The following is a 17,678-nucleotide window of genomic DNA, read 5'->3' as shown; positions in this document are numbered from 1 at the left end:
GCAGCATACGGTTTAAGGACAAGGCAAAGTTTGTACCTTGGGGAAGTTTTTAACCTAAACTGGTAAGAATAAGCTTAGGGGGTCTTTCATGCAGGTCCCCACATCTGTACCCTAGAGTTCAGAGTGGGGAAGGAACCTTGACAACATCTGTTAACATTCCCAACAAACAAAACAAACAAAAAAGAATATTTTTCTTTTATAAATGAAAGATAAAAATTTGAGGAGGCTCTCTTCAAAAAGAAAAAAAAATTACAGAAAAGTTGTGTGCCTACAATCTTCTTCTGTTCCTGATATAAATGTCATTTCAAGGAGAATTTTGTTGTATACCTGTATCAGTCTCCAAAACTGTAAGCTGTCCCAACAGTGGTCCCCCTTCCTGCCTGAACCCACCTGATCAAACCAAGTGGAGAACATCCGTGTTGTGATTTCAAAGGGAGCAGGGCTTCATTTGGTTCTGGTAAAAATTTCAGGGTTCACTGAACATGCTCAAGAGGAGTAGTTCTATTTTTTTTTTTTAAACTCCCTCTTCTCTCTTTCCAGAAAGGTGGTTTTTCTGGAAATGTTACAACTTGAGTGAATTTACCTAATCAACCCCCTGCTAGTCTCCTCTTTACTCTTCCCATGAAAATACATACAATTCCACAACACATACACAATTGCATTTTTAACACAATGTACCCCAAAGTATTAATCATAATTCAAGAAGGCTTAACTTAATTCAGTAAAGTTAATTCCATATGTTTTGTTCAGGATACTGTCAATGTGTCACATCCACTACAATAAAATAAAACAGTTTAAAAAAAAAACAGGGTTAACAAAAAAGCGTGCCTGTCTGTGTAGATGACACTGCTTTAGGAACGCTGGTTTTGCTTGTGTCTTCATAAACCAAATCTGTTAGAAATATAGTACACCAACCTTAATGTTAGTTTCTGAAGTGTCTAAGATTGCCTGTTGATCTTGTTAGATATCATTACACATCAAGGCAATGCAGGCAATCGTATTTCTCGCTACGACTACCCTGCTTTGCACAACTCCAACCATTACCACCACCTTTGACCTATGTTAACTGTGAAGTTCCCTTGGATTACACCAATTTAAAAAAGAAAGGGTATGGTTACATTTATACCATGTTGTTAATGAGGCCATGCAAAACAACAGCCATCTGGAAAAGCTATTGGATTCCCATGGGCCTTCAACAAACATTCACAATTTTCACAACTGAAATGCATCTGTTCATATTGGTCATGAAAGTCAGCATCCTCCAGTATAACGAGAGATAGACATGTTAAGACTAGCGAAAATAAATGTTGAAATGAGATTTAGGAATTTGTTGATAGTTGATGATTGCATTAAACTAGTGTTACTTTAAACTTTGCTTCCTTATTTACACAAGATAATGTAAATATGTACTTTTTAAAAAATCAGTATTCTGCAACCCACATACTATAGTCATATTTGCATGCCAGGAAATGAAACAAACCTGTACAATATAAAAAAGATTGAGTACAAACTGTAGCTTTTATTCTGAGTTGGGGGTTAATACTGCTAAAGTCTAATCAGGAACTTCTGAATGGCAATGTAAAAGAACTCAAAGACCAAGAACAAAATTCAAGCAATATTTCATTTTCTTTTAAAAAAAAAAATCAGAAGAATCTTTAAACAAATGAAACATTTTCTAGGGGCTAGATGTTTCCAGCAACAGAGAGACTGTCCATGCACTTTAATTTTTCCATCCCCAATCATTTTTGTAGAACTGTTTGTTTTAATTTCAAGACAAATTAAATTGAACCACTATACTACATATCAAGCAGAAGTGATATAAACAGGGACAATTACTTATTGGTTAGACAATCTTTGCTATGGGCCATCTATTGCATATGGTAATATTTCTATTGTTTTGGATTTTTTTAAATGAAGAGCCAGATTTTCAAATGTGCTGAGGACTGGAGCTGCCACTGACTTCAAATGGAATTGTGAGTGCTCCGAGATACTGAGTCTTTGGAATCAAAAACAGGCTCTCATAGTCATGGTATTAGGAGCATCAGATGAGTAAGTAACTAACAACAGACAAGTTTTCAAAGCCATCTTGCTTCAAGATAAGTCATCTTTCAAAGAACACAAGACATTCTTCCTGAGATTTAGCAGCATAGGATTTACAGAAATGACTATAATAATCAGAGATCAAATACTAAATAGAACACACTAGTTCACAGTTTCAGACTCAGGGTACTGGAAATAGCCCTAGAGCAATAAATTTGGGCATAACAGTTTAAAAATTTGAGATTAGTTAGAAAATATTCTTTATATTCTGATTACCTATATACAGTTATAAAAAATACAACATGTACAACATGTTTCTTAGGCCACCAAAACTTTTCAAGTCAGCACATAGAAAAAAAAAACCACACACTAACTTATTTGGTTACAAAACTAATCAACCTTGATTTTTAAACCTGTAACCTTGTTTACCAGAGCAGATCAAAGTCTGGAACAGACATGAAAGAAGTGCACAGTAAGGAAATCCAAGAAAAAGGAATCCAAGAAGCACATCAACAATCTCCTGCTGAGTTGCTATCCTCATTAAGTTTGTGTTCCCCCATGTGTAACGTTACAGAACAACTCAGCAAATGGAAGGTCTCAAGAATCATGAGATTTCTAAAAGTCTCAAAATATTAGTGAGCACTGCTCAAAAAACAATTTCACCTAGGCTTTCCATAATGATATGTTGTGACATTATGATGCTAACATTGATATTAATTACTGTATACATAGTTTACATGTTATTTAGGAGCTCTCTCTTCAGTTTATTTATGATGCTTTAAAAAAATATATAATTTGTTCTCAACAATTTAAATGTGTAAAACGTAAATGAGTTTTAAAAGAATATCAAAGTTTACTCTGAGTAGAAATTTGCAGAGTTACACAAGTTTAATTTCAATATTAATAATACAAATGTAAGCAACTGGAACAGAAACGTTAGGTAGTCAAACACCCATGTAACTGGGTTGCTAGTATTTGTAGAACTGTTTGTCAATACTATCATGCATGAGTTGCCAAATAAACTATACAATGTACAGCCAATATAACAATGCCAATTCCCAAATATCAGCACTTCTGTTTAGGCCAGCTCTACACTACAGATTTTGCCAGAATAGTTGTCAGTCAGGGTATGAAGACCAACACAGCTGTGACAGCAAAAGCCCCTAGTGCAGATACAGCTATATAGGCAAAATTGTGCTTTGACCCGCATGGCTCACTCAAGGAGACGAGAGCCAGGGCTTTACTATACCAGTACAAAGCACAGCTTTGCCAGTATAAGCTGCATCCACACCAGGAGTGCTTTGCTGGTATAGTATACCGCTGTTCCTATGACTGTAAAGTGAACTTGTGTAGACATATTAAATAATTACATTCATCCTATGGGATACAATTCAGGTGGGATGAACTTCTTACATTCAGCTGGTGTTCCAACCAGGCCTCAGGTCAAATCAAGGCCCCAATTCTGCAAGTGGATGGACCCATGCGCCTACGTGGAGTCCCACTGGCTTCAGTAAGGGTCCACTTGTGTGAATCTGATCGCAGGATCAGGGTCTAAATGAAGCGTGCAGGGCATTTTTACTAGATGTTCTAAATGGGCTGCTTGCGAAGAATTTCAACATTTCAGGTCCACTGCTGTATAGTTAGCAGGTTCTCTAATTCAAGTATTCAAATACTCCTAACCTCCACCCGCTAGTAAAAAAAGGCTACATTTTCTCTCAAAATTTGAAGGAAATGCTTTCTCACCATGTACCTGACACACCAGGCGAGAATTTTGCTGGTATCAAACTGATAGTACAAAAGAAGCATAAAAAGTGTTCATTCTCCTTGTTTTCCACATTACTGAATCTCTTTCTGAAGGAACTTTCTAAAGAGAATAAGATGGGTTATTTGAAAGTGATATCCTGTGTTGACAAAATATATTGTTTTTTAAAAATTCTGCATTAAAAAAAAATACAGGCAAACTAATATTGGTCTTTAAAAAGGCTACTTTTTAGAACTTGTTTTGTCTGCAGCTTTCCAACTTCACTTCCTTTCTGACAGAAAGTTGCTGCTGTCATTGGAAGGACTGCTTGTAGTTCCCTGGATCTGCCATTGCAGATGGCAAGGAACAAGCAAGAGGGGTTGACAAGGCTTTCCATCAGCCTCTTCCATCTGAGATTAGCAATCAAGAGGGGGCTGACTTTTGGCATCGAGAAGACGATTTCAACAAACTATATTTGCATAGGATGATCAGAGGAAAGACAGCAGGCTGGGATGCTGTGGAAGCAACCTCTAATTAATAGCCAGAGAAGACAGACAATGGGCTACCAAAATAATCACTCGAGCAGAACAGCAGCATTGGCAACCTATTTCAATGAGTGGGCCATCCAGAAAAGATCTATGCAATTTCAAATAAGAGCTAGCAAGAACCACTGAATTTTCTCCCCTTCATTTATTAAATTACTCTCAATATAGTTGCAGCTTTGTTTCTTCAAGAGAGACTGAATGTCTACTTTTACTTTTGTGTCCTTCACCAAAATGCTTTCCTTATCTCTCCAATTCACAGTTGCCATGCAGTGACTAAAATGAACATATAATTAATTCAACTCTTCCCTTGGGGACTAATTTCCCTCATCTCTCTCAATGGAAGCATGACACAGTTACAAAATTGCAACCAACTCCCTCTGTCATCAAAAAATGCCATTGGCGACATTTCAATTATTTTTCCAACTTTATTTTGAAATGAGAAAAAATAGTCAACACCAATCCTTTCCTATGGACAGTTTCAGTTTTGATCAATGGGCATTTTCTGATAAAAAACAGTTTGTCACAAAAATTTGCAACTGGCTCTACTATTTTATAAACCCTATACAGAGTTGCAGTTGAAAAATTAGGTTGCCTCAACCGAAGTATAAAATCTATTTTTAAACATTAAACACATGATAAAATCAGATCTTTTTTGGTTGTGCAAGTCAACGTATAAGAACTATGTAACATTCAATATTTCTTTCAGTATATCATCACTGTGCTGGAAAGATGTACTGCAGAAAAATAGATTTTAAGTGAAACCACTTCAATCAAATCATACTGAACATATGGAATAAATTGCAAATTAAGGACAAAGAAGCAAAAACGATATAAATAGGGCCCTACCAAATTCACATCCATTTTGGTCAATTTCACAGTCATAGGATTTTAAAAATCAAAAATTTAATGATTTCAGCTATTTAAATCTGAAATATCACTGTGTTGTAATTGTAGGAGTCCTGACCCAAAAAGGAGCCTTGGGAGGGGGGGTCGTAAGGTTATTATAGGGGAGATTAGGGTACTGCTACACTTTCTTCTGTGTTGTTGCTGGCAGCGGTGCTGCCTTCAGAGCTGGGCAGATGGAGAGAGGTGGCTGCTAGCGGGGATCCCAGCTCTGAAGGCAGAGCCACTGCCAACAGTAGCGCAGAAGTAAGCATGGCATAGTATGGTACTGCCAACTTCTGCACTGTTGCCAGCAAAGCTGGGCCCTCAGTCAGCAGCCCCCATGCTCTGAAGGCAGCAGCTCAGAAGTAAGGGTGGCATGGGATAGTATTGCCACCCTTACTTCTGCACTGCCGTTGACGGGGCGCTGCCTTTAGAGTTGGGCGCCCGGCCAACAGCTGCCGCTCTCCGGCTGCCCAGCTCTGAAGACAGCACAGAAGTAAGGGTGGCAATACCGCAACCTCCCTAAAATAACCTTGCAACTCCCCTGCAACTCCCTTTTGGGTCAGGACGCCCCAATTTGAGAAACGCTGGTCTCCCCTGTGAAAACTGTATAGTATAGGGTAAAAGCACTCAAAAGACCAGATTTCATGGGGGGAGACCAGATTTGAAGGTGCATGATGCGTTTTTCATGGCGTGAATTTGGTAGGGCCCTAGATCTAAATGACAGGAAACTAGACATTTCTATGGAGCAAGAGAGAATTGAAAGAAAGTCGGGAGGTAGAGTAACATCTAATAATAGATTTAAAGAGAGAGAATATGCTTATTGGGCCAAATGGCTTTTTCCTCTGTAGCACTTTTATATGCTCTTACCATCAAGCTTGTGCATCTCCAGTCCAGCATATTTACAAAGAAAAGTCCAAGTTAAAAGTGCAGCTTCTTCACAACAGAACTGGGGCCATTAGGTGATATCTCAATACAAATTAATACTAATAGTCTTCAATCATCAAAAAGCTATCACATCATTCCCCTTTTTGAATATTCCCCTTCTACTATGCATCAGACTCAAGCATGTTTCCTTCAAGGTTCTAGACCAGGGGTTCTCAAACTTTTTCTGAGGCCATCCCCAACATGCTATAAAAATTCCACGGCCCTCCTGTGTCACAATAATGGGTTTTCTGCATGTAAAATCCAAGGCCAGTGTTAGGGGTCTAGCAACAGGGCAATTGCCTGGGGCCTCATGCCACAGGAGCCCCCACAAAGCTACATTGCTAAGGCTTTGGCTTCAGCCGTGGGTGGCGGGGCTCAGGGCCCGGGCTTCAACCCCATGCGACAGGGCTTCGGCTTTCTGCCCTGGGCCCCAGTAAGTCTAATGCTGACCCTGCTTGGCAGCCCCCTGAAACCTTTTTGCAGCCCCTCCAGGGGCCTCGCAACGGTTTGAGAACCACTGTTCTAGACAACTCTGCCCCTTCAGACCTAATCAATTGTGTCACTTTGCATCAACCCCTCCCCTCTGCTCTGACAATGGTTCCCATCCTTGACTTCTTTTCACAAACAACTCTGTGCTTTCTTTCGTGCTGCTCCCCTGTGCAATTTAAAAGATGACAGTCCATGTGGATGAGTTCAGAAAGGTATGCCTTTCCCTTTAAAAACCTACCTCTGCCACAATGTCAATAGCAAACCAAATTTACATGCATAATCTTCACAAACAGCTCCATGCTTTCTCCCATGCTGCCCTCAGGCTTGGGAGGAACTCTCCATAAATATCCCTCTTCTCTCAACATAGCTGAATCTATACCAGGGCTTTTGTCTGCACAGTAAGTCAGACATAGCTATGCCAACCTATTTTTTTAAGTACAAACCAAGCCTTACTTTATTCCCTGAAGTAAGGTTTTACTACTAAAAAAAGAAAAGGAGTACTTGTGGAACTTTAGAGATTACCAAATTTATTTGAGCATAAGCTTTCGTGAGCTACAGCTCACTTCATCAGACGCATTCAGCACTGAATTTGGTAGTCTCAAAGGTGCCACAAGTACTCCTTTTCTTTTTGCGAATACAGACTAACACAGCTGCTACTCTGAAACCGGTTTTATTACTGTTGACACTGCAGTACTAACACAGCTCTGGGACAGTGAATTGGATTTTATTCTAGTTCAATAATCAACTGCCAAAATTCCCCTGGCTCCAAACTGGGTACCTGATCCATTGGGTTTATAGAAGTCAAAGGCGGTCAGATGTGATACTGGCCTCATTGATCCTTTGTGTACTGTCGGCTACTATCAACACACCTGATATTTAAAAGAAGCCAGCTGAATTTGCAGGGCTGATTATATAACAATTTTACTCATAAGAACACATTTAATCTGAGATCAGAAAAATTTCAAACACCCATCTCACAATGCAATTTTTACAGTCACTTTCAAGTAGAACTTCACTTTAAATACTTATGCTAATGATCGAAAGCCAGGGATATTAGCAAGAGCAAAAAAGTTTAACTTACAGAAACCAGTCTACCTGCAGAGAGTAACCCACTTGATGAATGTTTCCCTCAATAACAAAATAAGAACCTCATTTGTTAGAATATAAAGTACCTTTTTCTATCAATGCTAATGAAATCACATGTTTAATTGAATAAAGGTCCTAGTTATACTGGTCAGGGAATCTGTTAAGAGATCTCTAGCCAACTTTGGTTACACACAAAGTCCCTGTGAGAAAGGTGCCAAACTGATTATCTTGGTAAATGTAGACTTAAGAAAATTATTCCCCACCTCCCCTCAATGTGTGTTAAAACTGATAATAGGACAGCTAAGGGAAGCAGGACAGAGGATAGTTTACCAAAGTGAAAAGCCAAACAAATTTACTAGGTCCTTAAAAGAAAAAAAAAAAAAAAAAACCACCCAGGATTTTAAACTAGGAATTAGCATGTTGAGCTCATTTTTCTATTAATAACAACATGTGTTTTATATAGACACATAAAATTCAGACATTAGGTTAAATGCAAATAACTCAGATTAAAAGAACAAGCAAGCAAACACGTAGATTTTTGACACAGAGCAAGGACAACACTTAAGTATCTCACTTATCACATACTTGGATATTTATATATTCATTTTGCAAATTTAGTGCTGTCTATAAGCACACACACACAGAGCCAAAAATTATCCTAATTAACCATTTCAAAAATGACCCAAAGAACTCCACAACCTACCTAAAAAAAAATAAAATAAAAAAAAAGCAGCAGCCTTGATATCCTTTTCCCCCCAACTGAGGAAAAGCCTAATAGATAGGCCTTGTAACATGTTCTGCAGGTGAAAAACTTTAGGTTCTATTTGGTGCAAGGGCTAAGCAAATTCTAGAACTGAGGGCACCCCAGTGAGAATGTCCTGCCTTCAGACTATAGATATACAAATGTAGGGATTAGCACCTCCATCTCCCAGTTTCTCTCTATTGTCAGGTTAAAGCACAAAGAACTTTTTGAAATACACAGGATGCAAACCATAAAGGGCTTCATGGATGAAAACAAACGCCTTGAATTCAACCTGAAAAACCATGAGCCAGTGCAGTCTCTGGAGCATAAGTGTAATATGCTCCATGTGTGAACCACAACTAAACAAGTGGGCTGCCATATTCTGCATTTCTGAGTGGTCTTCAATGAAAAAGAGCACTCCCATAATCAGGGTACAATACTTTTATGCATAATAATCACGATTGCAATCTGACCTCATTAGACCAGATGGGCCACTAGTTTAATTAATTGGATATCAACTAATTGCATAAGCCAAATGGTATTGAGGTCTACATGCTGCTCTTTATAATGCAATCTGATTAGAATATTCAACAGTTTCTGTCCATTTTTTTTAAAACAACTGGGTGCTCCAGCCATGGACCAGGAGGACTCCATTGTGCAAGATGCTGTACAAATACAGAATACAAGACAGTCCTTGTCCACAGAGTTTATGATCTAAGTAGATGTTTACAACTATCCAATAATGAAAACAAGTTCATTCTCAATTTGCTGAGTTCACCTCCCCCACTGGACTACCACTCTCTCCCAAAACACACTAGAAACAAACAGCTCCTCCAGAATCCTCCTCCACCCACACTAAAATAAAAAGTCTTGTGTCCATTTGATGGCCTTTAAGTCTTCACTAAATCTTGGCTATCTTTGTTTAAATTGTAATTAATAGTGTCCACAATGTTTTAGTTAAAAGTCAAACCAGTGCTGCATATCACCTTTGATGTACATGTAGTTCCCGTAGTTTATACAGATGGGATGAAATCCTGGCTTCACTGAAGTCAGTGGCAAAGTTCCCATTGATTTCATGCTGGACACTATATTCTTTCCTTGCTCATTTATATCCACTCTAGCAGTATCAGTACTAGGTCCCACAAGTCAGAAATTCTAATCACAAACTATAAAATTCTAATCACAAACTATAAAATGATTTAATTGAGCATACTAGAAAGGGCTGGGGTGAGAGAGGATCAGAATTTGTTATTTAACTTGTTGATGCTCTTCACAGCATTTTACCATGTTCTTTTGAAAAAGCCACTGGCTTCATTAAATAGAGAGAACATGTCACTTTTCAATTAATTTAGTTATTCCTTTAAAAATATAGCAAATATATGCAACAAAATAAAAGTGAAAGCAAATAAATTCACCAGGAAAAAACAAAAAAAAACCCAACCTATTTAAACTAAGAGGACCACACCACTGGAAAAAAAGTAGGCTAGCTTTCAATTATTTAAACGAATATTTTCAGGTCAATTTCATTGGTATGAAGATAGGCCTACTCTCAGATCTCCAAGTCATTTTCTTTTTGATGGCTTCCCACCACATTGGCTAACAGATTGCTCAGGGTATCTTTAAATAATATTCCCACCAACTAACACTTCAATAGTTAACTTCAATGGGGCTCTGCACAGCTGCAGGAGTCTACCCATATGGATCCAAGTGAAGGATCAGGACGACAGTATTTTCATTTAAAACTTACAGTAAATATTTGTACTTAAAGGAAACTTTTACAGTACTAATGTTAAACCTAGTTGTATCCATTAGTATCATACATGGAACTAAAAGTACTAAACAAAGTCACACCGTTTCCACTAAGTGAAGACCAAACAAACAAAAAATAGCCAGATTTCAGAGTAGCAGCCGTGTTAGTCTGTATCCGCAAAAAGAAAAGGAGTACTTGTGGCACCTTAGAGATTAACAAATTTATCTGAGCGTAAGCCATTTCCAGTTTCCAATTGACAAGAATGTGTGAGGAATGGGGGGGGAGGGGAAATAGTTTTACTTTGTGTAATGACCCATCCACTCCCAGTCTCTATTCAAGCCTAAGTTAATTGTATCCAGTTTGCAAATTAATTCCAATTCAGCAGTCTCTCGTTGGAGTCTGTTTTTGACGTTTTTTTGTTGAAGAATTGCAACTTTTAGGTCTGTAATTGAGTGACCAAAGAGATTGAAGTGTTCTCCAACTGGTTTTTGAATGTTACAATTCTTGACGTCTGATTTGTGTCCATTGATTCTTTTACGTAGAGACTGTCCAGTTTGGCCAATGTACATAGCAGAGGGGCATTGCTGGCACGTGATGGCATATATCACATTGGCAGATGTGCAGGTGAACGAGCCTCTGATAGCGTGGCTGATGCGATTAGGCCCTATGATGGTGTCCCCTGAATAGATATGTAGACAGTTGGCAACGGGCTTTGTTGCAAGGATAGGTTCCTGGGTTAGTGGTTCTGTTGTGTGGTTGCTGGTGAATATTTGCTTCAGGTTGGGGGGCTGTCTGTAAGCAAGGACTGGCCTGTCTCCCAAGATCTGTGAGAGTGATGGGTCGTCCTTCAGGATAGGTTGTAGATCCCTGATGATGCTTTGGAGAGGTTTTAGTTGGGGGCTGAAGGCAATGGCTAGTGGCGTTCTGTTCTTTTCTTTGTTGGGCCTGTCCTGTAGTAGGTAACTTCTGGGTACTCTTCTGGCTCTGTCAATCTGTTTCTTCACTTCAGCAGCTGGGTACTGTAGTTGTAAGAACGCTTGATAGAGATCTTGTAGGTGTTTTTCTCTGTCTGAGGGGTTGGAGCAAATGCAGTTATATTGTAGAGCTTGGCTGGAGACAATGGATCATGTGGTGTGGTTTGGATGAAAGCTGGAGGAATGTAGGTAGGCATAGCGGTCAGTGGGTTTCCGGGATAGGGTGGTGTTTATGTGACCATCACTTATTATCACCGTAGTGTCCAAGAAGTGGATCTCTTGTGTGGACTGGTCCAGGCCAAGGTTGATGGTGGGATGGAAATTGTTGAAATCACGGTGGAATTCCTCAAGGGCTTCTTTTCCATGGGTCCAGATGATGAAGATGTCATCAATGTAGTGCAAGTAGAGTAGGGGCTTTAGGGGACGAGAGCTGAGGAAGCGCTGTTCTAAGTCAGCCATAAAAATGTTGGCATACTGTGGGGCCATGCAGTTACCCATAGCAGTGCAGCTGATTATCACTACAAAAGGTTCCCCCCCCCCCGCTCTCCTTCTGGTAATAGCTCACCTGACCTGATCACTCTTGTTACAGTGTGTATGGTAACACCCATTGTTTCATGTACTCTGTGTATATAAATCTCCCCACTGTATTTTCCACTGAATGCATCCGATGAAGTGAGCTGTAGCTCACGAAAGCTTATGCTCAAATAAATTTGTTAGTCTCTAAGGTGCTACAGGTCCTCCTTTTTTAAAAAATAGCCAGTTTCCTTTAGTCATAGAAATTAATGTCCATATGTACTGGTTTGTACAGGCATCACAGAATCTGTAGAAACCCCTGATCCTGCAAACGCCTATGCTGATGAATAACAGTGACTCCCACTTTGGGGCTACACACATGCATATTAGCAGGACCAAGAGTCCACACTGGAAAGTACTTAAGTAAAGGAAACTTTTAAGGGGAGTTTTACTGAATCTACAAACAGATCACTAGCCCAGGAAAGGTCAGTCCATCAGTGTCACATACATGTAAATTATTTTAAACAACTGCACATTATTTTCCAGGCGCCTGAGAACATTTTGCTGCTGCCTGTGAAGTGCCTCTCTCTCTCTCAAGCAGAGCCAACTTCTTTTCAATAAAAATGCACCAGCATCCTTCAGACCTCTTTGATACCCGGCTGCTTTTTTCCAGCAACACAGGCACGTCATGCTTCACACCAGACATCATCTACCCAGGGAGGTTGATTCATTTTAACTTATAATATTTTGGTTTGTGTCGCAATTACGAATTTAGCACGAGACTGCGCTGCCAGGCCAGCGGTCTCTGGCCACAGAGAAGGGGGAGCGGAAAGCCAACGGAAGGCTCCCTAGCCCCAGAAAGAGAGGACAAGGGAGGGAGAAATATTCCCCCGCCCCAGTGCGATTATGCCACAGGGCAGGCACCCTCCTTCCAGTTTAGCTGCTTTCTCTCCAGGGGCCCCCTTACGGGGTTTGCTTGGTGATCAGCCACACTCACCCCTCAGCGTGCGATGGGGACAGCGCCCTCCCTGCCCCTTTGGGGTCACCTCCTAACAGAGCAGCCCAGCCTGGGGACACGCCTCCCCTCTGGGGTGCCCAGCGCTCCCCGCAGACTCACCCACTGCCCGGATGAGAAACCCCTGCGGCGGCCGCAGCGCCCTGCGGAGCCAGGCGTCCCGCAGCCGCTGCAGAGGGGCGGCGGGGCCCTGCAGGAGCAGCACGCCGCCCCGCAGCCAGCCCTGCAGCGAGACGCGGGAGACGGCGCGCGCCAGCCCGGCGTTCCAGTGGCACCTGGCGTTGGCCCGGCGGAAGGCCCGGAACAGCGCCGCCCCGCTCGCCTCCCCGGCCGCCTCCCGCCGCCGGCGCAGCACCAGGGCCAGCGAGCCGGGCGCCAGCTGCACCGCGCGGCGCGGCCGCGGCATGCTCAGGCGGGCTCCGGCTACGCATTGCCCGGCTGCCCCTGAGCTGCCGAGGAAGGAGCCGGGCTGCGGGCAGGGGCGGGGACAGCGCCGCGGGGGCAGGGCCAGCTGGGAAGGCACCTGCGCGAGCCCCGGCTTGGCCCCGCGCCTGAAGCTGGCTCTGCTCCGGCGGGGGGCGGGTCTGTGCCCTATGAGTAGCGAGTGTCCAGGACCCAGAGCCGCCGGGGGGCCAGCACCTCGCCTGTCCCACGGGAGAAGGGAGGTTTTTACCCACGAAAGCTTATGCTCAAATAAATCTGTTAGGCTTTAAGGTGCCACCGGACTCCTTGTTGTTTTTGTGGCTGCAGACTAACACGGCTACCCCATGATACTTGGGAGGCCCCCCCCCCAAATCTTTCCCTGAGGCAAGGTCCCGCTGGGCCCCGTGGGAGGAGCGGTGGCTCCCACCCACCCCGCTGATAGCGCTTTGCAGGGGAGAGTGGGGCTTCACTTGACCATCCAACCTCAGGTTTAGACCACTCCCTGAGCACTAGCATGACCGGATACCCTGAGATTTGGGTCCTTGTCTTATATATGACAGGTTTCAGAGTAACAGCCGTGTTAGTCTGTATTCGTAAAAAGAAAAAAGAAAAGGAGTACTTGTGGCACCTTAGAGACTAACCAGTTTATTTGAGCATGAGCTTTCGTGAGCTACAGCTCACTTCATCGGATGCATAGCATATTGTGGAAACTGCAGAAGACATTATATACACACAGAGACCATGAAACAAAACTTCCTCCCACCCCACTGTCCTGCTCGTAACAGCTTATCTAAAGTGATCGTCAAGGGAGGGCCATTTCCAGCACAAATCCAGGTTTTCTCACCCTTTTCTCACCCTGCTGGAGAGTGAGTTTGTATGTGTGTCTGTGGGGGGGGGTGGGGGGAAGGGTGAGAAAACCCTTCCACAATATGCTATGCATCCGATGAAGTGAGCTGTAGCTCACGAAAGCTCATGCTCAAATAAACTGGTTAGTCTCTAAGGTGCCACAAGTACTCCTTTTCTTTTGTCTTATATATGCAACTGTAGCCTCCACACCCCCCCCCCGCCCCGAAAAGTGTCCGAATTCACACTTTTGAGCCAATCACCCTACAGACCAGTCCTGGCATGAAATCCAGGGAACCTTGCAGTGGGGACTAACAGGCTTCTTTCTTGGGCAGGCACGTTGGTATCTGTCCACCGCCCCTCATCCCTCCTAGAAAGTTTGTTCATTAAAGAGTCTGCTTAACTCCAGCCCCACCAGCTGGTCCTTGATAAAGACGGTATTAGGGAGGCTTGCAACACACAGCCTGAATCAAAGCTTTGCTTGCAAATGCTCTTAGCTTTTGTGAAAGGAATCACTTGTGAAGTTGGAATCTCCCACGCTGTGTCTCTGTCCCAAAGCACATATTTTGGAAAGTCTGAGCAGAAAATAATTCAGCCATTTTTGAAACTGGTACAGTATTCTAGCTGCACTTTTAAAAGCACCGCTTGAATGGTCCAACTAGACCTCCAACTAGCCCTCATTGAGGAGCAGTGCATAGGAAAATGGATTGGGTCAGGGCTGAATCTAATCCTTAAATGACTTCAGAAGAATTTGGCTTGATGTGTTGAATCTAAAGTGTAATAAATTGGGTTAAGCATGAAGGGGCCAAGAAATGGTGAAGAGCAACCTCCCTGACTGAGATTACTATTCTGGGCGAGATGGTCCTTTGTGGTATTCTGAGGTTCCTTTTATTTATGAAGAAATGGAAGAAAATGCAGTTTTGGGAGAGAAAAGTACTTGTGGCTATGGATGGGACTGAGTGCTGAGCTGAATCAGGGGCTTAGTGTTGTTAGACGTAGTCAAACTATGAGCTAACAACATTGTCCCAGCCTTAACCATACATTTCATGGCTGTTGGTGGTTTAAGGAAGCTCTTAAAATTTGTTTGAACATTTTGAAGTAAATTTAGATCCTGTTCACACAGCGTATCTTACTAGCAGTTTGTTATTGTAGGAAGTGATAATGACACTTTTCATTTTAGAAAGTAGTGTTAGGGTTGTTTGGTGTTTTAAATTCTGAGTAAAGTGCACTGAGAGGAGTGGGGGTTGTACATTAAGTTGTAGCTTCCATTAAATTAATTCGCTCTCCACAAAACTGCCCTTATTGTGTACAGGATCTAAATTTACTCTGAAGTGGATTCACGAAGAAAAGGATTAACTGACTCCATTTATGTCAAGTAAATGCAAGGATACAATTATTGCACAGAATACAAACATTGCCATCTCTCATTACCGCCCCCCCCCAATACCTTGCAACCCCAAGGGTCATGCTACACACTACAAGGTAACTTATGTAATTATGATCCACTGACAAAAACAGAACATGTACTTTCATTAGGCTATGTAAGTGCCCTTTTGTGCTATCCATCACCAAGGAAGAAGAAAAAAAGTGAATGGTATGCTGCTTGCAGACATAAAATTGAATACAGTTGAGAATCAGAGAATGTAGCTACAACCACCCTATCCCAGCAACTTTATCAGCCTTTTTTCTGTCTGACAGGAATCTTTTCTTTTTCCTCAGTACAGAAAGTATGTTTGAAAAAAAAAAAATCAAACAGATGCCAAAGGACAACTGAGAGCTTCCAATCCAAACATAAAAGTTTACTATGTTTATTTCAGGAAGGATATTAGGGTGAGAAAACATTATGGTTCATGGATTTTCTCTCTTAAAGGGATGCCTCTTTTTTAAGACAGGGTAATTGACAAATATCAAATTGATACAAAAACACACCACAAATATATCTCTTTTTCAGATAATATGACATTGTTAAGGTTATTTGCTCAATCTTGTATACCTGGACACATTCCCAAGATATTTATGAATTTGTGGGTGGTAGAATACTAATTTTGCTAAGAAAATATTCAACTTGTTGAATTGTATTAACTTAAGAGATACTGTAGATGGGTCAGAAGGGAAGGTATTACTCACTAGAGGCCTAGTCTAATGGCAGTTGAAGTAAATGGGTCTCTTTGCAGTGATCTAATAAGAGTTGGATTAGGCCATCAATTGTTTTCCAAAGTTTTCTCTGTTTTTGATAGAAGACTAGGCTCAAACCTAATGTAGTTCCTCTTTTTGTCTGGGTTTGGACAGTTCAATCAGCTTTCCCAGTTATAGTAAACATTTCAGTTACAAATTTCCTTCTGATGTACTAAAAGGAATATATAGTAAAATTACCTATTAATCTCCTCCCCCACTCTTACAGGCAAAATTGTCAATTTATAAATAAATCAAGTCAGACTGAGATTGCAAGTTAGTTAACTGAGACTAGAATACATGTCTCTTTGGTTTCCAATTGTGCATCCCTCAGGTGTGACATGTGGCAGCAATTTCTGCTTTTTTATATGCAAATATGGCTGGCTCTCATCCAACCTGTCTCAAAGTAACTAAGAAAACAAGGTCACTGTTCTCTAGTCCTTTCTGCCCTTAGTGTGTGTTGAGCAGAGCAGGAATTTAGCCACATGACCTTCTGTTAATATGAATGAAAGGAACAAAGAGAGCATATTGAACAAAAACCACCCACATATACAAATCCTTCACACCAGTGATAAGGAAGTGTTGTTCTGTTGTTTTATTTGAGGGGTGAATATATAAAAAAATTACATTTTAGAAAACATTTTTCAATTTGAGGAAACAATGGAGTTGTTCAGAGCTTGGATTCTTGGTACCCTCCACATCTCAGTTCTTTGTTCATAACATGCAGCAAGCAGACTGCTTGCTTAACTGTTTTACATGAAAACTGTGTAATGCTTCTTTTGTAAGTAAAGTAAGAGCCTATTTACTGTCACTTACAGAGAAGGTTACTCACCCTGTGCAGTAACTGAGGTTATTTGAGATGTGTCTCTCTATGGGTGCCATAAGTGCGGACTCTGTGGGTGCTCCGGGGCTGGAGCATCCATGGGGAAAAAAATGGTGGGTGCTGAGCACGCACCGGCAGCCCCCCTACAAGAACCTCCCTCTCCTCCCAGCACCTTCTGCCCATCCACAGGCCCCACAGATCAGCGCATCCCTATCCTTCCCAGTGCCTACTACCTGCGGCAGGTCAGCTGTTTTGCAGCATCAGGAGGCGCTCGGGTGGGAGGAGCGAGAGCACAGCGTGCTCAGGGGAGGGGACAGAACTGGGCTGGGAAGGGAAGGGGTGGGAAGAGGCGGGGTGGGGCCTTGGGAGAAAGGATGGAGTGGAAATGGGGATTGAGCAGAGCACCCCCGCCCCCCGAAGATTAGAAACTCGGCGCCTATGATGGGTGCTCCACTTTTAGGTGCAGCAGCACCCCCTGTGCCTGGGGTCGGAGATCATCAGCAGTGCCCATCGGACCACACATTTGCACCTCTCCCCTCTCATGCTGTGAATGGGACATATAGTGCTCTGTGGTCCGACTGCCCCAGTTCCTTCTCTGCTGCAGAATGTATGTGTGATGTGTGATGCTCTGTACCTCAGGGGAACACCCAGCACCCCCATGTTCAGCCTTGTAAAATGATTGTGTGGTATCCAATGCAAAGTTTGTCATG

At 42.1% G+C, this 17,678-nt stretch overlaps 1 protein-coding gene across 1 annotated transcript in view; it reads right to left on the bottom strand.

Annotated features, from left to right (window-relative positions):
* Positions 1–13,113, bottom strand: part of STOX1 (storkhead box 1) — a 37,627-nt gene extending 24,514 nt beyond the window's left edge. Inside the window, exon 1 of the mRNA XM_074958899.1 lies at positions 12,810–13,113. Within this exon, the coding sequence (XP_074815000.1) occupies positions 12,810–13,113 (304 nt within the window). The remainder of the gene's footprint in view (positions 1–12,809) is intronic.
* Positions 13,114–17,678: the final 4,565 nt, after the last annotated feature.

This window comes from Natator depressus, chromosome 7 (genome assembly GCF_965152275.1).
Source record: "Natator depressus isolate rNatDep1 chromosome 7, rNatDep2.hap1, whole genome shotgun sequence".
Lineage (NCBI taxonomy): Eukaryota > Metazoa > Chordata > Testudines > Cheloniidae > Natator > Natator depressus.
This window is presented reverse-complemented; position numbering and strand designations above follow the sequence as displayed.